The following is a 24,778-nucleotide window of genomic DNA, read 5'->3' as shown; positions in this document are numbered from 1 at the left end:
ATCTTGCAAAGGCAAATGAATGCTGCTGTGTAGCAGTGCAGTACTGCGTCTGTCAGCAGCATCCAGTACACATATGGTGACAGTGACAAAAGGCAAAACGGGCTCCAAGATTGCCATGCTATGGCGTCTGCCAGGGCAATCCAGGAAAAAAGGGCGCGAAATGATTGTCTGCCGTTGCTTTCCCGGAGGAAGGATTGAGTGACGACATTTACCCAGAATCACCCGCGACACTGCTTTTGCATTAGGATCTCAACCTAGAATTCCAATGGGCAGGGGAGACTGCGGGAACTATGGGATAGCTACGGGATAGCTACCCACAGTGCAACGCTCCGGAAATTGACGCTAGCCTCGGTACATGGACGCACACCGCCGAATTAATGTGCTTAGTGTGGCTGCGTGCACTCGACTTTATACAATCTGTTTTACAAAACCGGTTTATGTAAAATCGGAATAATCCCGTAGTGTAGACATACCCTCAGTTTGGATAAGATTACTGAAGAGAATTTGTAGTTTTTCAAGATGAACCTTTCAAGATGTTTTAAAATGCTTTTTTAAAAAGTGTTTACATTATTAAATATTACCTGTTCTGGTGTAGGGGTTGGTGTAGACAATGAAGGAATCTTGGTTTTGGGAGCTACAAACATACCCTGGGTTCTGGATTCTGCTATCAGGAGAAGGTAACTTATAACAAAAACGTGTATTGTCCTGTAAAATATGCAACTTCACACTGTACAGCACAAAGTGTTAGGTTTTTTTTCAATTCACTGGTGATTAGGTGGTGGCTTAATCTGTGAATGTTTGGAAATACTATCCTGCTTTAACTACCTTGTATGGGAGACCTGAATATCTGTACACTGGAAAACTCTCCAATTCTTTTACCGTAGGTCCTGAATGTGTGGGCAGGAGGTCCTGTGGTCACTTCAAATAATACCAGTCAGGCCAGTGTTTGGTTGCATGCAATATGTGCTGGTGCCATGTAGGTCTCTGCCCCTTTATCTCCCTCTTCTCACATACACAGAGTTCTGAGTTTACCTCAGTTGAAAACACCTACTTAGTCTAGTCCTGAGGTTTTCTTGAGCAAAGAATGGTAATTATGCTTAAGTGGATTCAATAGAGAAACTAATTTTCTGGTCTGTGTCAGTATGGTAAAGAGCTGGTGCATAGACTTGTTGCACTACCTACTCCCTAGCTCAGTGGTTTTCAAACTGCGAGTCGTAACCCAGTACTGGGTCGCGGAATGTAAGGCACTGGGTTGCAGTGGCTCTGGTCAGCACCGCTGACCGGGCCATTAAAAGTCTCGTTGGCAGTGCTGCCTGGTTAAGGTAGGCTAGTTCCCTACGTGTTCTGACACTGCGCTGCACCCCGGAAGCAGCCAGCAGCAGGTCCAGCTCCTAGATGTGGGGCGGGAAAAGGCCACAGGGCTCTGCGCATTGCCCCCACCCCAAGCACCAGCTCTGCACTCCCATTGGCCAGGAACTGGCTAATGGGAGCTGGAGGGGAGGGGCAAGGGAAGGCCGTGCCTGCGGGCAAAAGCCACGCGGAGGCGCTTGCATGCCTCCGCCTGGGAGCCGGACTTGCTGCTAGCCACTTTGGGGGTCAGTGCAGTCCACAATGCCAGGACAGGGAGGAAGCCTGCCTTAGCATCCCCGTTGTGCCGCTAACCGGGAGCCGCCCAAGGTAACCGCATGCCCCAGCCTGGAGCCCCCTCCTGCGCTCCAAACCCCTCATCCCCAGCCCCACACCAGAGCCTGCACTTCCAGCCCAGAGCCCTGACCCCATCCCACACCTCAATCCCTTACCCCAAACCCTGAGCCACTCCAAACCCAGAGTCCCCTCCTGCACTCCAAACCCCTCATCCCCAGCCCCACACTAGAGCCTGCACCCTCAGCCCGGAGCCCCCTCCTTCACCCCAAAACCCTCATCCCCAGGCCCACCCCTCACCCCCACACTCCAACTCTCTGTCCCAGCCTTGAGCCCCTCCCACACCCTAAACTCCTCATTCCCAGCTCCGTTGGGTCATGGGCATGAACAATTTTCTTCAGCTGGGTCACCAGAAAAAAAGTTTGAAAACCACTGCCCTAGCTAATATTTTGTGGCAACTTTTCCAGCATTGAAAAATGAGAATACGTTGTGCTTTGTATGCATGCATTTTGGGGAAATAATTCCAGCAGTCTAAGAACAGTAGTCACTGTGCTTATCAGGGAGAACTGCAATTCTAAAAGCCTCCTAGTAATATATCTGGAAGAAGGCTTGATCAAGGTACTAAAATGTTTAGCGGAGTCTCACTGAACATGCCCTGACATTACATTTCAGTTGATTAACTTAAGTTTACAAAGCTATTGTAAATAGACATTATTAATAGAGGGGAGTCAAGGTGTTCAGCCATACTTTGGTTAATTGAGCAAAAAAACTGTATTGACACTCCATACCTCAAAAATATTGAAGGGATTTTTGTCCCTCGAGCTCCTTCTAGAAACAAAGTCTGTCTGCTGTGACTAAGGGTTTGTCTACATGGAGATTGGGTGCAACAAACCAGGGTGTAAATCTACAGCTTACTAACTGGCAGTGTAGACCCTACTACCATGCATTATGGGCACATCTACTCTACAGGCGAGGGGTGTGATTCCCCTGCTTGTGTACACATGCTCTCACCAAGCTGGTGCGAGTATAAACAGCAGCATAGCCATGGTAGCATGGGTAGCAGCAGCAGAGGCACAGCTTAACTGTGCTGAGGACTTACCCTACAGTTTCAGGTGGAGTACATACACTGCATGGCTAAGCTGTGCCTCCACTGCCGCTACCCATGCTACCACAGCTACGCTGCTGTTTATAGTCAGGCCAGCTTGATGAGAGCTAGTGCAAATATGCATACATGAGCAGGGGAATCATATCTGTGCCATGTAGCTGGAGCCTAAAAGTTACATAATATGCTTTAATGTACTGCTGTTTCAAACATAAAGCACACTGTGGAACTTCTACTGCATGGTAGCTGGGTCAATGTGACCAGTTAGTGTGTGGCAGGCTAGTGCACTATAGATTGACCCCCCTACTTGTCATGCACTAAATCGCCATGTAGACATGCCGCAAGCATGGGATAATTTCAAACCCAAGGGAAGATTTCTCAGTCATGAAAAGGAAGAAATTAGGTTATAATATTCTGAACGTAATTTTAATTAGTGTTTGCCACTATGAATATTACAGTACTTTTTTTAGCAGACATATAAAATAAACAGTGCTAATGTTCCACACTCTCACTTCACACGCGCACACATTCTTAAAGCTATAATGCTCAGATTGCTTCCTTATTCTTTCTAGTTCCATTAGACCATTTATTGATTTGCATAAACTGCTTTCCATCAAGAACCTGCAAGAATCAGTGTCTGTGGCTTTTTTTAATTAAGGTTTGAGAAGCGTATTTATATTCCTTTGCCTGAGGACCATGGTAGGACTGCTATGTTTAAGCTTCACCTTGGAACCACCCCAAACAGCCTGACAGAATCAGACTATCGAGAGCTTGGAAAGAGAACTGATGGCTATTCTGGTGCTGACATCAGCGTCATTGTTCGCGATGCACTGATGCAGCCTGTTAGGAAAGTGCAATCAGCCACTCACTTTAAGAAAGTAAGTATATAAAAAAAATAATAATAATAATAATAAGTAGCGGAATTTCCAACTCCTATTTTCTAGCGTTCAAATCTCCTTTTTTTTTTTTTTTTTTTTGAGATTTCTGGAAATTGAGCTTTTAACTTGTGGTTGGTTAATGTTACTTGTATGTGAATTTTCATATGCTTTTAATCTATGAAAAGAAAGTACATGCTAGGACAAAGAGCTTTTCTCTTAGCTCTGTTTCAGAGAACTGGTCTGAGCACGGTACAGGAGTCTGTAACTTGTATTCCTGGCTCTGACAAATTTCCTCTGAATGCTGCTTAAAGGGACACCATCAACTTTGAAATCATCCACTTAAAACCACGTTAAAAGTAGCTAACTTCAGGTGTAAAACTTCCCTGAGCTCTGTGAGAATTGGCAAAGGCTTTTATATTTGCACTTTCCTATTGTATTTCTCTTTCCTGTTGCTATACGAAAAACCTATACAGATGGCAATTGCTTATACATGAGCACTGAAAAATCTGCAAAGAAAATAAACAGGAAAAAATAAAGGCTTTTCTCCATCTTTAAGCTCTCCCAATCTTAGCGGTGAGTTGGGACAATAATGGGTAAAAATATTTTGAGTGACTTTTTTTAAGTTGATGGTGTCACCTGAGCTCTCTGAGCAGGGACTGTATGTCACTATTTGGACAACACCTAACATCTTGTGGGTTACTGTCTCAGCACTTAACATGCAGCGGTACAATGAATATTGTATATAGTCTTGCAGGGATTTCTATATCAAATACAGTCCATTTTTAAATGATTTTTCTAACTGGACTTGCAAGCTCAGCTTGAGCTGAAAGTCGGCTGGGTTCTTTCCATCTCACAATGCTACCAAATTCTGCAGGCCAAATTAGGTCTGTTACATCTCTGCAACTCCTCTGCCATCAGAGTTTTCCCAAGTGATTGGGACTTGGTAACTAATTCTGTTGATGCACAAAATGGAATAGACTTCAGCTTGCCTGCCTAGCTTAGTTGTGCAGTGCTAAAAGGAATTAAAAAGCCTTAAAAAAATCTTTGTCAGTATACTCAGAACTATACTTCTGCATATACACTAGAAGCAGATATATTGAGTAAGCTAGTGCTGTTCTTTCTATAAAATCCCTTTTCAGGGTCGAACCATACTTAAATTATTATTTATATTTCTGCTACAAGTTTTGTTTTGTAGCTGTTAAGTTTCTGGTAGGTGTAATTTATATAAGCTTCTCTGCACAGGTGCACATGTTCGCTTCCTTTAGCAAAAGTAAAATCTCATTTAACATTTGTTTGCTTTTGAAAACAGTGTTTTCTGGGAGAAGCAGGAAAACTATACCTGTTCTCAAGATGGTGAAGGAATGGGGTTTAATTTGACTTATATTTGATAGCAGTTCTGCCACTCTTTAGAGGGTCATAGGGTGACCAGACATCCCTTTTTAAAGAGTCCTGTATTTAAGCCCTCCAGCAGGTGTTCCAACTTTTTCTTAAAAACGGGCCAATTATCCCATATTTTATGTTGTTCCCCCCCCCTCCACTCCCTCTCCCGAATCAATACTGGTGGGTTCTGCTGCTGGCCAGATCCCTGCTCGCCAGCCACCTGCCCACCAGAGGTGAGTGGGAAGGTCCAGTGGCCGATAATGGGGGGGGGGGGTGCAAGGTTGGTGGTGGGACAAAGCCACAGCGTGCAAGGCTAGTTGCTCCCCCTGCTGGTCTGTCAGTGCAGCCCCCGCTGCGTGCCAGCTCTCTGCCAACATGGTCCCGCCTCCCATCCTGTTTCTGTCTGGCACTGGCTGTGCGCTCTGGTGGCTGGTGAGTGCAGGCAGACTATGGCCAGTTATGTGTCGCCTCTGCTGACCACCCATTGGCCCTTTACGTGCTCCCACTCTTGCCGTCCTCTCCCTGCTTTGCCCCTTCACCCCCAACCCCGTTGCTCCTCCATATCCACCCCCAACAGGGCATGTCCTCCCAGCGCTGTGCAGAAACTCCCTGGTCGGAGTGCTCAGCTCACTGACAGCCTGGCCGGCAGGCTCCTTCCTTCCCCCACTGCCTTTGGCTGGGCTGGCACCCCGGGAAAGCCCAAGACCCTCCAGCCCGAGGGGTTGGCCAGGGGGAGCCTAGCCCTGCATGTGCCAGAGCCCCACACAGCACTGGCACAGGGAAGCCTCTCCGCTCCTCAATTAACTCTGGAATGGTGGTGGGAAGGTGATTTCCAGCCTGTTTGTGCCCCTATCCTGTAGGCTCCACAGCATCCTTAGCACCCTCTTCACCTGCCCTGGGTCCTGCCCCCAGGGAGCGTGGGGCTGCTCAGTCCCGTAGGCAACCTCCTCTGCTGAGCCACCTCTCTGACTGGGTTCACTAAAGCGCCTGCAGTCAGGTTCCCTGGGCTCTGGTGCACAATGCATCCTTAGGGCTTAACCCCTTGCTGCCCGCACTGTAGCTGGTGGACAGGAGGCAGCTGGGTTATGTCGGTGGCCCACAGCAGCCTGAAAGTGTTTGCTGCCTTTTGACACTGGGCAGGAAGGGACAAGCTGCTTCCAGCCACAGGGGAAGGAGATAGAAGAGATGAGCTCTGCAAGGACACGGGCCAGGTCATCCCTTCCCCCCGCTCCTTCTCCCCTGCAGCTGGAAGCAGCTCCTGTCCCTTCCTTCCTACGCAGTGCAAAAAGGCTGCTGCTGGCCACATTCTGGGGTGAATCCTGGCAGAAATCTGCTGAGGGGGGCATGTGATCCTGTGTGTCCCCTCCACATGTTGCCTCGAGAAGACACAGCACCAGGTACTGGGAGAGGTAGGTCTGTCCCTGGGGGTCAGCTAGGCATGGAGGTGGAGAGCGCTGGGCAGGGAGGGTTGGCGCGCGCTCTCACACACACACACACACACACACACCCATGTGAGAGAGGTGTATGGGGGGAGGGGTGTGTTTGCCCTAAAGTCTTAAAGATAAGAAGCTAAATAAAAAGAATCCAATTCACATTCAGCCACATTCAGCCTCACAACACCTATGGCAAGGAGAGAGAGATTCCTGTGTTTACAGATGAAGAAATTGAAGCACTGCTATTAAGGCTCTATATACACACTACAAAAATTGTATTGAAGACAGTTGTGCCTCACCTAATTAGAACACAGTTAAAATTTGTAAGGTGCACTGCCATCAGATATGATTTTAGACTGGTTTATGTGACCCATTGCAACATATTAGGTCCAGGCCACACTAAACATTTTAATTGTGCTGTAACTAGGTAACACAGTGGATTGTGGATTGTAAACAGACCCAAAATTATTTTCCCAAGGTCACAAAGGAAGTGGAAGGTAGAGATGGGAATAGAACCCTGTGCTCCGCTCCCATTCCTGCTCTAATAAAGACCACACTTCATCCCTGAGCTCTTATTTGTTCATGCTTAATAGGGACCATTATAGTAGCCTTAAACCCTGAATAGAACCACATTTAGTTCTTTCAGGAATGGTAGCAGCTAAGTGGTCAATAGTACCAAAGGCTGCTAACAGATCTGATAATGAGCAGGCAAACCTATTTAGATTCCATCACCATGAATAGACTGCTAACCTAAGGGATCAACAGCTTTTTTTCATGTGATACAGCCTGACTGCTGTACTCCAGATTTAACTGGAAGTGCCTTATCCTGATGGTGGATTTATATTTATATTTATATTTTTAAAATAAATAACAAGTACATTTACCTTTTTAAAATAAAACTATTTTAAATATGAAATTATGATGACCTGTGTTAAGGACTAAACTTTCATTCTAATCTATTTAATCTTCTTTTTTTTTTTTATTAAGCAGTACCAGCTGGAATCTTAAAATAAAACCGGTGAAAGTTACTCTTTAAGCACCTAGAATCAAAATGTTTGTTTCAAATGCAAAACAAGTTTTAATAATTGTTTTTTCTCGTGTATCGAGCACATTTGAGGTAGTTTTATTTAATTAGTAAAAAATTAAATACGGAATTAATTATTAATTGAAATCCAACTTCCTTCTAAATATAGCTTGACACAAAATAAAAATTAATCTAATAAATGAGAAATGCATGTCACCATTTTCTAACGTAATAAAGAGGTACAAAATTAAGAATCTGAATAAATGTAAGTAAAGCTATATAGTTCCTTCAGTAACCATATATAGTATATCCTGGTTAGCAAAAAAAGAAAATGTTGTGTAAATACTCTATTTAGTTGTAAATCAACTTGTTTTAATAGTCACTAGCCAATGAGAATCAACTTCTTAGGAAAATAAAAAGTAAAAATCCAAAACAAGACTTCTAACATTGATTATTTAAATCAAGGTTTCCTGCTTGCTGATTTAAATCATAAATAAAATTGATGATTTATATCAGTGATTTAAATTACCAATCTACTCTGCTTTATCCCAGTGTTCTCCATAGCCTTCCCTAAAAAGAGTAGAAATGAGGGAATAACTAGTAATATTGTCAGCGTCAGGAAGGGTTTCTTAAGCAGGGACTTATCCATCTATTTTAAGTCTGACTGGTATCTTGCCTTCCTGAAGGGAAATATTAATATTTCCCTTCAGCAAGCCTAAGGTCTTTCTGCTGGATTTTTACTACTGCTCCTTGTTTGATTGTAACCTCTGGTTTAAAAAGAAACCTATGGGATCCTAATTCACAAAATGCTTTGCTCTAGAGAGAAATCCAGTAGACCAACTATCAGTTACACTGGCATGTCGAGGAAGCTGCACGGGGGAATACTAAGGATAATTTATTCCAAATCTTGAACAGGTTGAGTCAGTATGAGATATAACAAAAAAAATTCTACAGCCTGGAAGGGAATTAGGTAATAACTGTCCAGAGTATACTATTTACTCTTCACAGTTCTTATACTGGTAAAGGAAGCTTAGTTGATGGTTTGGTAGTTTCAGCTTAAATCCCTAGATTTAGAAATTTGATGTCAAGCAGCAATAAAAGCAATCCCCCAGTTGTGTTTCTTAGAAAACAAGTATTTTATCTGGTTCAGCATAAAATTCCTGTATTATACTTTACATAAAGTCACCTTCCATCTGAGAATCTCCCAAGTGGTTTCTTTGTCTGGTGGGGATGTCTGAAATTATCTGCTGAACACTTTAAATGTACCTTAACTTGTGTTTAAATGACATCTTGGATAAACTTCCAATCCAATCATATAGCAAAAGGCACTAAAACTTGACCCTCTTTAGCATTTTTAATCTTGTTCGCATCAAGCTACAAAGAATAAGATTTCTTGAGGTGGTCACAGAGATCTACAACTTTTGTTCTAACTTGGGTACCAGAGAGCCATCGAATAATACAGTACTGTTGCAGTTTATAGAGCAGCAAAAGGGCAGATGGTCAGGACCTATAGTCTTGTTTCTATCCAAATGTTTTACCAGTGTTCTGGAGTGCTGCTTCAGGAAAAGCTTAGCCTATCTGCTCTGTTGTGCCTTCTGGGATACAGTTACCTTAATCATGGGTGTCAAAAGCTTACCCTTATTAATTATTTGTATTATATTAGCTCAGTGTGGCCCTGATTCTGATCAAGGCTTATAGGTTCTAAGTGCTGTACCAGTGCAGAGTAAACCATTCCTTGCTCTGAAAATTGTACAGTCTGTTTAGACATATAGGCAGACTACCAAACAAAATATTCAATATGTCAAAAGTATAAGACTCATTAGTAACATTCCCCCCAAAATCCCTGTGCTTTAAAAGCAGTTTGCATGTATTCTGAATTACTGAGGATGTATAATATAACAAATGACAATGTAAAATAGCATTGTCAACCCTAGTTATGCTACTTAAAAACCTAGTAAGTTAACTTTGGTCATATATATATTTTGGATATATGACTATGGAAATAATGTATAAACTAGGGCTGTCAAGCGATTTAAAATGTTGATCGCGATTAATCACACTGTTAAACAATAATAGAATACCATTTATTTAAATATTTTTGAATGTTTTCTACATTTTCAAATATATTGGTTTCAATTATAACACAATACAAAGTCTACAGTGCTCACTTTATATTTATTTTTATTACAAATATTTGCACTGTAAAAAGCAAAAGAAATAATATTTTTCAATTATCCTAATACGAGTACTGTAGTGCAATCTCTTTATCGTGAAAGTTGAACTTACAAATGTTGAATTATGTACCAAAAAAACTGCATTTAAAAAATAAAACAGTGTAAAACTTTACAGCCTACAAGTCCACTGAGTCCTATTTCTTGTTCAGCCAATCGCTCAGACAAACAAGTTTGTTTACATTTGCAGGAGATAGTGCTGCCCGCTTCTTGTTCACAATGTCACCTGAAAGTGAGACCAGCTGGTCTCACGGCACTGTTGTAGCTGGCATTGCAAAATATTTACATGCCAGATGCACTGAAGATTCATATGTTCCTTCATGCTTCAACCACCATTCCAGAGGACACGTGTCTATGCTGATGACAGGTTCAGACAGACAAATGTTCATGTTCATTATCTGAGTCAGATGCTAGCAGCAGAAGGTAGATTTTCTTTTTTTGGTGGTTCGGGTTCAGTAGTTTCCGCAGCAGAGTGTTGCTCTTTTAAGATTTCTGAAAGCATACTCCACAGCCTGTCCCTCTCAGATTTTGGAAGACACTTCAGATTCCTAAACCTTGGGTCAAGTGCTGTAGCTATCTTTAGAAATCTCACATTAGTACCTTCTTTGCATTTTGTCAAATCTGAAGCAAAAGCGTTGTTGAAATGAAGATGTGCTGAGTCATCATCCGAGACTCCTATAACATGAAATACATGGCCAAATACAGGTAAAATAGAGCCGGAGACATACAGTTCTCCCCCAGAGTTCAGTCACAAATTTAATTAACACTTTTTTTTTTTAAATGAGCGTCATCAGCATGGAAGCATGTCCTCTGGAATTGTGGCCAAATCATGAAGAGCCATACAAATGTTTAGCGTATCTGGCACGTAAATACCTTGCAATGCCGGCACAAAAGTGCCATATGAATGCCTGTTCTCACTTTCTGGTGACATTGGAAATAAGAAGTGGGCAGCATTATCTCCCATAAATGTAAACAAACTTGTTTGTCTGAGCGATTGGCTGAACGAGAAGTAGGACTGAGTGGACTTTTAGGCTCTAAAGGTTTACATTGTTTTTGAGTGCAGTTATGGAACAACAAAAAATCTGCATTTGTAAGTTGCACTTTCACGATAGAGATTGCACTATAATACTTGTATGAAGTAAATTGAAAAATACTGTGTTCTGTTTATCATTTTTACAGTGCACATATTTGTAATGAAAAATAATATAAAGTGGGCAGTGCATACTTTGTATTCTGTGTTGTAATTGAAATCAATATATTTGAAAACGTAGAAAAACATCCAAAATAGTTGTTAAATGTCAATTGGTATTCTATTTAATAGTGCAATTAAAATTGTGATTAATCGCCATTAGTTGGAGTTAATCATGAGTTAACTGCGCGTAATCGACAGCTGGGTTCCCTGTAAGCTGCATGGCCGCGCAGCAGGCTATTTAGGATCATGCAGGTCCCCCGGCCCCTCCAGAGTTGCCCGAGAGAGGAGCCCCTCCCTAGGCCCAGCGGACCTGCCGCAGTTGGGGAGAGGCGCCCCAGCCCAGGCCTGCCAGTGCTGCCATGGCCAGGGAGAGGAGCCCTTAGCTCAGCCCAGCCCCGCTGGAGCTGCTGCGGTGGGGAGAGGCACACCTCCCCCCAGCCCAGGTGCTGCTGGGGGCGGAATTCTCTCTCTCTGCTGTAGCCCCAGGGCAGGACAGCCTGCACCCCCACCCAGCACTCTAATCCCCTCGCATCCCAACCCTCTGCTCCAGCCCTGAGCCCCTCATCCCCAGCCCCACTCTAGAGCCCACTCCCCCAGCCAGAGCTCTCACACCCCTCTCCTCTGCACACCAGCCTTCTTTCCCAGCCCTGAGCTCCCTCAGACACTCAGAACCCCTTGGCCCCACCCCGCCACATGAGTTTTGTTATGTGCACCAGTACGGAGGTGATGTTTCACACATCACCTCCACATTGGTGCACATAACAAAATTCATTCCCCACATGGGTGGGAAAAATTATACTAGGGCTGTTGATCAGTGTTCCCTCTAAAGATTACTTTTTTTCCTTCCACTAGATGGCCCCACTTTCCATCTCAAGTTCTGTAATGCAGGAGCTGGAAAGCAGCTCCGAAGAGACTGTGGGGCAGTAGCTGAATGTTTACAAGAGACCTCTGGGGATTTCCTATCTGCTATGCACTCTAGGATGACTATCCAGATGTTACCGGAAGGCTGATAGTAGGGGCAGATCACCCAGCACTATTACCAGAAAGTGGAAAGGGTGTCCGCTGTAACCCTTGGCACTCTTAGCATTTCCCTAATCTAGTTTATAGATTCGTATAGTTGCTTCTCAGAAGCGCTTCAAGCAACTTCTTTGTTACTGATAGTCATCTACAAGAACTTAGACCTTATCCAATTCCCAAAGAAGCAACAGATTTCCGTGAAGTGACCTTTATGTTCAGCTGTTGCTGCCACCACCCTCATGGTCAAAAAAGATCTGGCTTCTGTTTCACAGGACTTGAGCAAGAAAGTGGAGCCTACTAGTGAGAGGGAAGTCAGACTAAAAAGAGGGCACTCTTTTCAAATAAAGCCAAAATTTATTTCAGTTGTCAAGAATCTCATATGCTGCAACTGTAGTTAGTAAATATTAACATTTTTTGAAAACATAAGACCTAACTGGTGGTTTACCGATAGAGAACCTTTTGGAAGGTGAGAATAAAATAACTTTTCCCCTCTCCCACTCCTTGCATAGAAAATAGTGAAAAGTTCTCTCAACATTAATTACTTTCTGCAGCAAATAATGTATTGACTGGCGTCTGGGTTTTTTGTCTTCTGTCTGTGGTCTATAAGTTTTTTTTTCTATAATGCTTCATTGTATGATTTTTTGATTTTTTTTTATTATTATTATTTTTTCCAGGTAAAAGCACCATCACTGGCTGACCCAAATATTTTGGTAGAAGACATGCTTACTCCGTGCTCCCCAGGTGATCCTAATGCCATTGAAATGACCTGGATGGATGTCCCAGGAGATAAGCTGTTGGAGCCTGTTGTTTCCATGGTCAGAATTTTGTTTTTATTACGAAATGCATTTCTTCATGTGTTGTAGAACTTTATGATAATCTTAAAGCAAAGTTTTCCAACATGGGTGCTTGAAGTTAGGCACCTAAATTAGTGGCCTGGTTTCAGAAGTGCTGAGCACACCCATCAGCACTCAGTTAATCCCAGCATGCCATTTTAGTCATGAGTCTGGTACAGTTTGTTCAACAACAGTAAGCCCTTTTTGTTATAGAGCCACCTCTCCCCACCCTGACTTACAGCTTCCCTGTATTCATCCTGCCCATCAGCTGACATGCAGCTAGAACCTTTCTCTTATCAGCTGTTAATTGTGTGGTAGCCTGCCAGGTGGCTCCTCCACTGTTCATCCCTGCTTTTCAGTGGTCCCTACCACCCAAACACCTCTGTTTCCTCCCCTCTGTTATCACTGATTTTTCCATCACTGTCATCCCTGAGTCTCAGGGTTGTATTGCTGTATTGAGAGAATATAGTCAATTGTTATACTGCAGGCTGGTGTTTACAGATTGAAAATATTGCTGAAAACACCAATTATCAAATACAATTTTGTGACAAGTGATTATATATGTATATAATGGTAGTTTCAGTGGATTTTGCATAAAGGTGTGTGAGGGTCCCCTCTCCTCTCCCACTCTCTTCCTGTACTTGTCTCTTTAAAATAATTTTTATTCTGGAGCATAGAATACATTTATCGTGTGTAGAGAAACAACAATTATCTCCGGTTTATAAAACAGATCATAGTCTTTGGCTCACTCGATTTCAGTTCAGTCAATATAGTGAAATCTGTTACATGACACTTGCTGCCATATTTTTCCAAGAATTGCAAGACCAGATCTATACAAAATAGTGGATATTTGGCTGGAGGGAGAGTTGGGGAGAGATTTGAGCTGCCACTGTCCATGTTGTACCTGTTCAAGTAGTGAAAGAGAGATTTTATCAGATCATCAGCGCTCATGAAATTTAAAAGCACTAGCTGGGGTATTTTAGCTACAACTTTTACTCAGAGTACAAGTAATCTGCATTGGGGGACTTTTCATTTGTAGTAGGTTTATCTCAGACTAAATAGGATTTAGCCCCAAGGCACTTGTTGCCTACTGGGCAGGACACCACCTCAGGTTCTTACGATTACCCATTTGTCTCAAAAATAGAAGAAAAAAAATCACGCCTTTATAAGTTGTCAGTAGAATGACAGACACCTTTGACATGGCGTCTCTGGCATGACTAGGGAGTTCTGAAAGCAGTATCCGACGAAGTGGGTATTCACCCACGAAAGCTCATGCTCCAATACGTCTGTTAGTCTATAAGGTGCCACAGGACTCTTTGCTGCTTTTACAGATCCAGACTAACACGGCTACCCCTCTGATACCTGAAAGCAGTAGCCAGTCATAGCAGGAGTCTATTTGCTGCACTTTCAGAGAACTTTATATGGGTCTGGGTGTGTGTTTGACCCTGTTCTTAGTTTGTTTTTAAATGTTCTATACTATTTTTCACCATGGATGTCTGACTACTTGCATTTTACTGTCCGTATCAGAACTTCTATGTGAAACTGACCAGTCTAATTTTGCCCTCCATTCTGATAAAATTCTTTAATGTTGAAAGCCTCTATAGTTGGAATTAACTTTTTTTTAGAAACTAGCTCTTTACTTAGGTTTCAGTGCTTCTCCATCTCCTTTCCCAAAAACAAACAAAAACTAAAAATTAACATTGGCCATATTGTATCTGTGCACCTTCAAGGTATTTGCATAAGTTAGTCATACACAGATGTGTGTGCACACCCAATTTTGCAAGTCTAGTCCTGCATCTCTATCTGATGGTATAACAGGGTTTTTGTCTACCTTTTGGGTACTATGTCGACCTTTTGTTACACTTTAGAGACTACCCAAACCTGTCACCCCTGCCCTGGTACTTGGGAGCCTCTGTACTGTGCAGCTATGGTTCAGATCCCTGATACCAGTAGCCAGTCCATAAGCATATGGTGTCACCCTGGCTCACTAGCCTACTTACTCTTTTGCACGGTGACACCAGCAACCCTTCTAGTCCTGCGTCTCCCCAACTATGTCCTCCCAGGTACTTAAACTTTTCCCCTCTGGTTTCTTGCCCCCAAAGGTGTGAAACCAGCCCCCCAGCTCTCAGCTCACCATGGTGCGCACATGCCTCACAGTTTGCCCAACAGAGACCTGTTTGGGACAAAAATGAACAAAACTATTTAATAGAAAATCCACAGATCAAAGATGAAATAGTAACGGAAAGCAAACATCTGACTCACACAGAAAATAAACATGAAGACATAACCTCAGCCTTTACACTTCTATATCAGATAAATTCCCTTTTCTAATATGTTACCTATTGCCTTAATGCAGTTTCCCAGCATATTCCCTAGCTATAGGAGGTATCCAGCATTCACAGACAGCCTCCTGCCGTGAGACTGTCCCCCAACTTCTGGATTTAGCTCAGTTCCAAGCCTGCTTTAAAAAGGGTTTTCCTTTTCTGTTTTTTTTTTCTTTTTTTTCCTCTCAGTCCATGATGATTCATGGTTAATCACAGTTGTGAAATTTCCTCCTGATTTGATGTTAGGGAGCCACTGTGTTCTTTTTAACTTCGAGTTATTTCAGAGACTTTCCATTAACTGTAATGGTTCACCGTTGTCCTTTCCTAGGATGGACTATGGATAGTTACTTGAAGCCTGAAGCCGGGTTTGTGTAAACCAGTGGTTCTCAAAGCTGGTCTGCCACTTGTTCAGGGAAAGCCCCTGGAGGGCCGGGCTGGTTTGTTTACCAGCTGCGTCCGCAGGTTCGGCCGGTTGCGGCTCCCACTGGCCACGGTTCGCCACTCCAGGCTAATTGGGTCTGCGGGAATGGCGGCCAGCACATCCCTCGGCCCGCGCTGCTTCCCGCAGCCCCCATTGGCCTGGAGTGGCGAACCGCGGCCAGTGGGAGCTGTGATCAGCCGGACCTGTGGACTCAGCAGGTAAACAAACCAGCCTGGCCCACCAGGGCTTTCCCTGAACAAGCAGTGGACTGGCTTTGAGAACCACTGGTGTAAACAACTGTTTTGGGAGGTGCCCCTCCATGCCTGAGTGCTCACCACCCTACTGTAAAATGTGGCTGAAGTTGCAGCACAGTGTTCTCTATATACAAATACATGAATATGTGTATGTATCTCATAATGGTTGAGTTTAGAACATTACCAGATTTCATAAAAGACCTTACTCGATATATTTTTATTGTACTGTAACATTTGTATGCAATCAGTTGATTTAACTACTTATTTTGAGGATTCAAACCTTTTGTTCTTCAAGAGATTTCTCTGTGGGTGCTCTACTCCAGGTGTTGGTGAGACCCTACGCCTTTGCTCGGAGATTTTTACAGCAGTACTTGTACCAGTCACGCCCATGCAGAGCCTCTCTCTTCTCCCCCTCCCCCCCCCCCGAGCGTACCTAAATAGTACGCGTGCATGACCGATCTCCTCAGTTCATTCTCTACCGTCCCTAGCCTGAGATGGAGCTCAGCAGACTCATTAGAGAATTTCTTCTCTCCCTTGTTCAACTTTTTTCCCCTCTTAGTTTAGCTTACCAGTATTAGTTAGGTCTTCTCTTCTTTTTTTAATTAAAACAAAAAAACGTTCCTGTCACCACAGCCACTTCCAACATGCCTGGCTCTCCAGGTTTTAACCGCTGTTCTAACTGTAATGATGCCACCTCTCTTTCAGATGGCCACTCTAACTGTATTAAATGTTTGGGGGAGTTCCACATCCCCCCCAAAATGTGCCCAGTGCAGCAAGTTGAAAACCAGGGCACGCAAAGACAGGGAGCTGCGGTTAAAACTACTCCTTCTGCAAAAATCCCTCGGACCAGCCTCAGACCCGGGCTCTGACTCTGCTGTACACCGCAGGCCCCCCACACACACTTCAAAGAGACAAAAGAAAACTTCCAAAAACCATCAGTCTCTCTCACCCGCAAAGGGTATTCGCAGGGATAAGCCTTCTCCAGGTACTGCTTCCCTCCCTGCGCTCCCCCAGCTGACTACCTATGATGCGCCGGGCTCCTCTGGCTGCGGCGGTCACAGTCACGCTAATCTCCAGTGCCAAGGCTTCAGGCTTTGAGTTATCTGCCTCTCACTAGACGGCAGTGACAGAATGCTCAGGACACCGGTGCAGAGGAACCCCTCCTCACAACAAATTCCTCTCACGCAGCTCTCCCCTCACAGAGGTGCTGCGGCACTGCAGTTCACACACTCAAGGGACCTGCTGGTGTCACCTATCCTGCAGTCACCCCTGCTTAACACCGACTTCTCTCCGGACACTCAGGCAAGGTCTGCACAGTTTTCCTCCAGTGATGAGGAATCTGGGCTGCAGGGAGAATGTTCATCTTATCAGATCTCCTGTTCACAGACCCCAATCAAGAGAGGTCATAGAAAAGCTGCCTTATCCTACTCTGAGGGTCCTGCCCCATGGTGTATGAACCCCTGGATGGCACTACCCATGGCCTTCCCAGCACAGTGGCAATATTGGGCTCCATGGGCTCCTTATGAGCGTGGTCCCAAGTATTATACCACTGCAGCTAGACATGAGACCGGCTCGGTACCACCAGCTGGCGACCCTGCCACTGACTCCAGACATCAGGCAGCCCTGTCACAACTGCAAGAGTAAGGACGGCCTGCCTCTAACCCTGTAGAACTAGTTGTTCCGCCTGATGAAGCATTGCTTCCTCCTCCCCTGATGTCTTCGGACGACTTCTCAAAATTTCAAGACCTGTTTAAAAGAGTTGCCAATGAACTACGAATTAACCTGGAGGAAGTCTCTGAACAGCAGCATGAGCTAACTGACATCCTGCAGCCCTCCTCTTCTTCTAGAATTGCATTATCTATCAACGCAGCCTTTTTAGAACCTGCCACGGCCATTTGGCAAACCCTGGCTGCAAGCCTGCCTGCCTGTAAGAGCAGACTGAAAGTACTTTATTCCTTCCAAGGGCTTGGAATTCCTGTTTACTCACTCAGCGCCAAACTCACTGGTAGTAGACACAGTTAACCAAAAGAACAAACACCAGATTCCCTGCTCCACCCCTTCCAACAAGGACAGTAAGCAATTAGATCTGCTCAGACGTAAGGTATCCGTTTCTTCCACATTGCAGTGTCGCATTGCTAATTATACAGCTGTTCTAGCAAAGTATGACCACAAAAATTACAATAAATTCATGGACTTTATTGATCACATTCCAGAAGAAAAGAAACAACAATTTACAGCCATCATTTCCAAGGGACAAATCCTCTCCCGCACTGCTCTTCAAGCTGCCCTTGATGTGGCCAACACTGTGACACAGTCCACTATCACAGCAGTCGTGGTGCGCCGAGGGTCATGGCTCTCATCCTCTTCCTTTCCCCAGGATGTCCAGAGTACCATTGAGGATCTCCCCTTCAACGGTAACCACTGTCACCTCCACCACAAATGATGTACTCCACTCCATGAAGGACTCCAGGGCAACTGTCCGGTCTCTAAGAAGTTAAACCCCTACGACCAGAAGCGACAATATAGATATCAGCCTTACCAGCGACCATGCTACCACACATACACCCAGCAATTCCATAGATCTCACGAGCAACAGCAACGCCAGAGATCCAGATACCAATTCCGCCGTCCCAACTCCTTGGCAGCGTCTCAACCCCCTTCAACTGATAAGCAAATTTGAAGCCTTGGTTAAGGGTATAGAAAACAATATTTCCACTTCAGCGCTTACACTGCCTGCCCCTACTTTTTGTTCACTGCCTATGCCCATTCTCCTATCAATGGTGAAATATTACCACCGACAAGTGGGCTTTAGAGGTCGTCACAGTTGGCTATTCCATCCCTTTCTTCTCCCTGCCTCCCTCCCACCCACCCTTCCTGTCCCTCTTCAGGGACTCCTCTCATGAGCAACATCTCCTTCAACTGGGGGCAGTGGAAACCGTGCCCGAACAACACAGAGGGAAACGTTTCTATTCCCATTACTTCTTAACAGAAAAGAAAAACAGGGGATGGCAACCGATCCTCGACCTCAGGTGGCTAAACAAATTTATCAAAAAGCAAAAGTTCAAAATGGTTACCCTCGCCACTATAATCCCAGCACTGGAGCAAGGTGATTGGTTTTCAGCCCTCGATCTACAGGCCACCTATTTTCATGTGACTATTCCCACAGATGTTTTCTTCATTTTACTCTCGGTTCGACACATTTTCAATACAGAGTGTTGCCCTTTGGCCTATCTACTGCCCCAGAGTTTTCTTCTAACTGCTAGCCATGATTACTGCCCACCTCAGGAAATGGGGTTATAAGATTTCCTTACCTCAACAATTGTCTCCTCAAAGCCTCAACACTCAACGATCCACGCAGCTTACTGTCGCTTGTTCCCTTTCCCTTGGCCTACAAATAAAAACAAATCCACCTTATCTCTTACCCAACAACAGAAGTTCATAGGAGCGCACCTCGATTCCAGAACAGGAGTAGCGTCTCTCCTGCTCAGTTGTTTCAACACCATAAAGCTCCTACTTACAAAACTTCGCAATAGTCCCCAGGTCACTGAACGAGACTGCCTGCAACTATTAGGCCACACTGTTGGGCTTACCTCATGTACTTTCATGGTAAAAAAATGCATGCCTATACATGAGGTGCTTTCCAAGCTTGGTTGGCCACAGTTTACAGACTGAATGTACACGCTCTAAACAAGCCTCTATCAATACCCTTCAGAGTCAAAGGCTCCCTCTGCTGGTGGACAGTTCCCTCCAACCTCTGCTCAAGAGTCCCTTTTCTCCAGCACTCCCTATCACTCATAATGACTACTGATGCATCCCTCACTGGATGGGGAGCGCACATGTCCCACCATACAGCCCAGGGCGATGGTCTTCCACCGAAGCCTCCCTACACACAAACCTCCTAGAACTGTGAGCCATACGCAATGCCTGCTGTCACTTCCTCCCAATTCATTCAGAACCAACATGTTCAGATAATGACAGACAACATTGCATGCATGTCAACAGGCAGGGAGGGGGGCTCAATCTCACTCGCTTTGCACAGAATCCACGAAGCTCTGGAATTGGTGCCACATGAACAACATCTGGATATCAGCCACCTATCTTCCCTGGGGCCCTGAATACCATTGCAGACAAACTAAGCAGACATTTTCCTTGGGATCACGAATGGGAGATAAATGACATGATCATACACAATATATTCCATGTTTGGGGCTATCCAACCCTGAGCCTCTTCACGACTGCGAAGAACAAAAAGTGTCCCAAATTTTGCTCTCCAGTGGGATTGGGCAACCATTCCCTAAGATATGCATTCCTGATCTCATGGGCTTAACACTTAATGTATGCTTCCCCCACCCCCAATACCAGTTTTCCACAGAGTTCTGACAAAGATACAGACAGATCGTGCCATGGTAATTCTCATTGCCCCGTCGTGGTCCAGACAACCACATGGTCCGGTCCTTACCTCCTTGAGATGCACTGCTTTTAAGTCACCTGGAGTGGAGCACCCACAGGAACATCTCTCGAAGAGGAGGTTACTCTCTTTGTGCAGTAACTGACATTCTTCGAGATGAGGATGCTCCACTACCCACCCTCCTCCCTTCTACTTCGGAGTTGGGGTAGCCTCAGTTGTGGAGAAGGAACTGAGGAGACTGGTCACGCACACGTACTGTTAAGGTACACTCAGAGCGGGGGGGCAAGCTCTGCGCATGCATGACCGGTACGAGTACTGCTGTAAAAATCTCAGAGTGAAGGCACAGGGTCTCACCAACACCTGGAGTGGAGCACTCACAGGGACACTCATCTCGAAGAACGTCAGTTACTGCACAGGTGAGTAACCTCTTCTCCCCTTGGGGTGTCTGGACCCAGATTGTTACATATTTTTTGGTATTGCTGGACATATTTAAGGACATATTTGGTATTGCTGGACATATTTAAGGAACCCAAGTTCTTCACTAGCAGAAATCCAATGTTTCTGTCTTTCAGTGTTAGAAATCAGCTCTTGTTCTTAATCAGATCAGGCGTTGATTCCTTTTAAAGAGTAATATCTGTCAAGTCATTTGTGATCATTGTCTAAAAAATAGCCCTGTTAATGTTTCATGTGTTTGGCAGGGTTTTTTTTTTTAATAGTATGGTTTGTAATGTACCTACTCCAGTCAATCAGTACTACGTATGATTGAAACTAAAATTTTTTGTCCTGAATATTAGTTAGTACTTTTTATCTCCAGGGCTCTGGCTTCATTGATATAGGCTGCTAAAAACAGGAGCAAAAGTTTAGAAAAATCTAGTGTGTCATAGTGGTGGTTGGCTGAATTGAAATGACACCTTTTGAGACGGTTTGCCTGTCAGTCATGAATAGCTAAACTTTGCTAGATATCAGTTATAAAATATTTGCTTTATATACCAACTCAACTTCTATTGTATTGTACCATGGCATGTTCTTGAGAACTCCTGATTTCCCTCCCCCCATCCCCCAAATATTATTGAAGTTACACTTATGATAGTGAGCAACAGTGGACAGACCTATCATATGAAGTTATTCTTCACTTCCACTAAGCAATGATGAACCAAATGGTGTGCTGGTTACTGGAGCAGGTTAAACCTAAAAATTTTACTGGCCAAGGTTTCACTGTTAGAAATGTCACTGATATACCTCTGTCTTTATTCATTGACCACATATTTTATATTATGGAAAGTATGCACATAAATGTTTTGGTCATTTATACTTTTGTTGTTACTTCCATGTTTCATGGCTGTCCCAGTTGATGATGATTTTTTTCCAGTGTGCATATTAGCAGCAAGATTATTGGATGTGATATTGTTGCTAATGTTGAGTTTATGAAAATATTTCTGTTAATATATTCATCTGTACTGTTTTCTTTCTCTGACAGGCTGATATGCTACGGTCACTGGCTAGCACAAAACCAACAGTAAATGAACAGGATCTGGAAAAATTAACGAAGTTTACAAAAGACTTTGGTCAGGAAGGCTAAACCAAAGACAGTCGTGGAAGACTCGACCTTATGTTTTCTCTTTCATAGGTATTTTTGCCTCCTTATTGATGGCATTTCAAATAATTGCCAATGAAAAAAATCACTTCCTTCTTACTTTGCACATGGAATAGAAGATATCTCTGCAAAGACCCTTTGAGCTTTTGTATTGTATTGTTTTCCTCAAATGTCTATTGAATGTCTTCTACTGAGAGGTAATACTAAGAGTATAATTTTAGGATCATATGGCAAAGCAAAAGTGATGTGGTAAATTGTATTTAAATATTAGAAATCTCTTAAAAGATTAGTTAAGTTTTACTAAATGTTAAATTTTAGGCTGTATCTGGTAGGCCTGACTATAAATTATTTATGAAGTCCCATTGGGCCCAACGATAAATGACCTTTTTGGGGGTGGGAGAGGATGTGTGTAACTGTCAAGTGTTCTGAAAGTCAGTCAATTATCCTGCACATTAATTGCTTTCTTTTCAGTTAGATAAATACATAAAAATTTGCTAATAAATCAGATATTGCAGATGTACATGTCCTGTAAAATAGGTAAGCAAAGAACACTGTGATGGGGGCTAATATTTTGAACTACAGATATTGAACTGGTAGTTGGCTCTTTTTCTGGTATGCTGTGTTTAATTATTGCCTTAAAAAACAGCAAACTTTTGTTTTTTAATTCTACTAGCTGATAGACATCTGTCACTGTGCAATCTAGCAAAGACTTACTAAATTTAAGAATCTTGGAAGAAAGTTCTTCACTGATTTTTTTTTTTTTTTTAAATCCAGATTTACTTTCAGTAGGAGTTTCGACCAAACATATAGAATGTTTTAGAGTACTTGCATAAGATTACATAATTGAAGGCCTGCAAGGTATAACCAATCTTTGAATATTGTAAGTGAGGTGCTTCTGGAACTAACTTGTGATCTTATTTTCAGAACTTGGGAAATTTAGGGAGGAAGTAGTAAAAGGCTACAACTTTGAGATGATGGGCTAAATTGTCCTAAGTACCTCCTTTAGTACAGTGCATGGCATGTATAAATTTAATGCTTAAAGATTTTGAAAATACCCCTCTAAACAAAATACAATAGTAGTATCATGTTACTTCCTGTGATTTTTTTCTAAAGGATTCTAAGATGTGCCTGAATGTAACTTACAACACTATACTGTCAGCATTGAGTTTGTGCCTTGTAAGTTTGCACTGTAGATATGAAAGATTATTGAGGTATTTAGAATACAGTACATTCCATTATTACTGTAAAGTTCTATCCCTGCATATCTTTGTTTAAACTAACTTGCATTAAAAAAGAAATTTGCACATTTCGTAGATATATTATATGGTCACCTTTTGATGGGTTTGGTTTTCTTTTTATGCACATATTTTGTGTACTGTATAAATCATAGGACTGGTGAAATTTGCTGTACTTAAATTAAGTAAAATATCATAGTACAACAACTATACTTAGCTTATTCCTTCAGTATTTTCAAGGGGGTCCTGGACAAACTTTCTACTGCAGTTCATGGGTACAGTTTGCACTATTACACAGAGGCAATCTTCAGATATTTCAAATAATCCACATAGTACTGAAACGTCATTTCCTTTCCAGTAATCTTTCACTGTATTGTATACACCCAAATTCCTTTTTACATCATTCACATCAAAGAAATAGTTGTGCCTTTGTCTCACATTGCAGTCTGTGTGCATAATTCCAAATATTGACAAACCTGACAAAATTCAAACCAGAGACTTTAGTGCAATCTTGTGATTCTCAGAGCTGTATCTTGGAAGTGCAGAGACCTGTGTTAAGCATACTGTGGGTTACCATCAATTCACCTTTCTGTAATCTCTTCATTAAATGTGTTCTGCTGGACATATTTGAAATGTGAATCAATAACTCTTTGTTTAGTTGTGGGAAGTGTTCTGTGTTCAATACTTTTGCTATAGTGTTATGAACTTACATTTCTTATTTGTAATGAAGTCCACAGATCCATGACATTGGGTATCGTGCTGTATGCAGCCTTGGAGGCAGACCAAACTTGTCAGTCAGAGGCAGGGAAAGTGTGGCTCCATTTCTGAGAAATTGCCAAATATCTGTTTCTCCAGCTGCAGGCAGGCAGACAGACCAGTTCCCCTGCACCCACTTTAAAGCAAATTTTAAAGAAAAAGAAGGGAGAAAATGGCTTCATTACCAGGTCTGTTGTAAGAAAAATCCCCTGTGCCTGGCACAGGCAACTGCAACCCTCCTGGAACCAGCAAGCAATTGATCCCTTCTTTCCCTCTTCCCTGCCCATTGTGGGGGGGAGGGTAGGTTGAAGCACAGTAGCAAAGGGTCAGAGAAGCTTTCTGCCCAGCCCCTGGAGCTGTTGCCCATAGCCATGTCTGTTGACCACAGAGCCGTTGCCCAGTGCCTCCCCCCACATGGCTTCAGGGGCAGGGAGCTACTACTGGGGATCTAAAGAAAGAGCAAGGAGAGCAGGCCACCCTCTTCCTCCATTGCACAGCAGGCCCCTTGCTCAGCCCTGCAGTGGCTCAGCTTGGTGTCCCTGAGGTGGCATCAGCCTAACTCCAGGCCACGTCCAGGGATCTCCTTTACACAAAGCATGGGACCCTGGGAAGCCCCGAGCTGGAACATTGCCCTGAGAAAAAGGGGTTTTATGCTAGAAAAAGTGCTACTTGAAAGAGGAACCACAAGGGCCCTATCCCCTTCCCTCCAGGGAACCATCTGTCTGAAATGTTGCTCCAGAGGAGGAGGAGGAACCAAGATGAGGCATAAAAAAGAGGTTTCACAGATGTTCAGACCGCACTAGTCACCCGAACATAGCACCATTCATCTTCTGAAGAGTCTGATTCAGGCGACTCCTCTTACACTCCAGGAAGGTAACAGGGCAGATAATCCTCAGTGTACCCTGTGAGTGTGTAATAGTGGGGTTGGGACATTGTGCCACACCTAAAGATTGGGAAAGCAGTGGGCCGTTGTCCTCAGATGCTGCAGCAGGTTGACACGTGGTAATGGGCTGTCAGTGCCAGCTCTCACTGTGGGTCTCTTGGCCCTAATGTTG

General features: G+C 43.6%; 1 protein-coding gene across 1 annotated transcript in view; it reads left to right on the top strand.

The window, feature by feature from the left end:
* VPS4B (vacuolar protein sorting 4 homolog B) overlaps positions 1-23,174 on the top strand; it is a 44,393-nt gene extending 21,219 nt beyond the window's left edge. Inside the window, exons 8-11 of the mRNA XM_039526895.1 lie at positions 596-677; positions 3,402-3,621; positions 12,573-12,713; positions 21,616-23,174. Coding sequence (XP_039382829.1) covers positions 596-677; positions 3,402-3,621; positions 12,573-12,713; positions 21,616-21,717 — 545 coding nt within the window. The 3' untranslated portion in view covers positions 21,718-23,174. The remainder of the gene's footprint in view (positions 1-595; positions 678-3,401; positions 3,622-12,572; positions 12,714-21,615) is intronic.
* The last annotated feature ends 1,604 nt before the right edge of the window (positions 23,175-24,778 follow it).

This window comes from Mauremys reevesii, linkage group 2, assembly GCF_016161935.1.
Source record: "Mauremys reevesii isolate NIE-2019 linkage group 2, ASM1616193v1, whole genome shotgun sequence".
Taxonomy (NCBI): Eukaryota; Metazoa; Chordata; order Testudines; family Geoemydidae; genus Mauremys; species Mauremys reevesii.
Note: the sequence above shows the minus strand (reverse complement) of the source record. Positions and strands in the feature narration are given on the sequence as shown.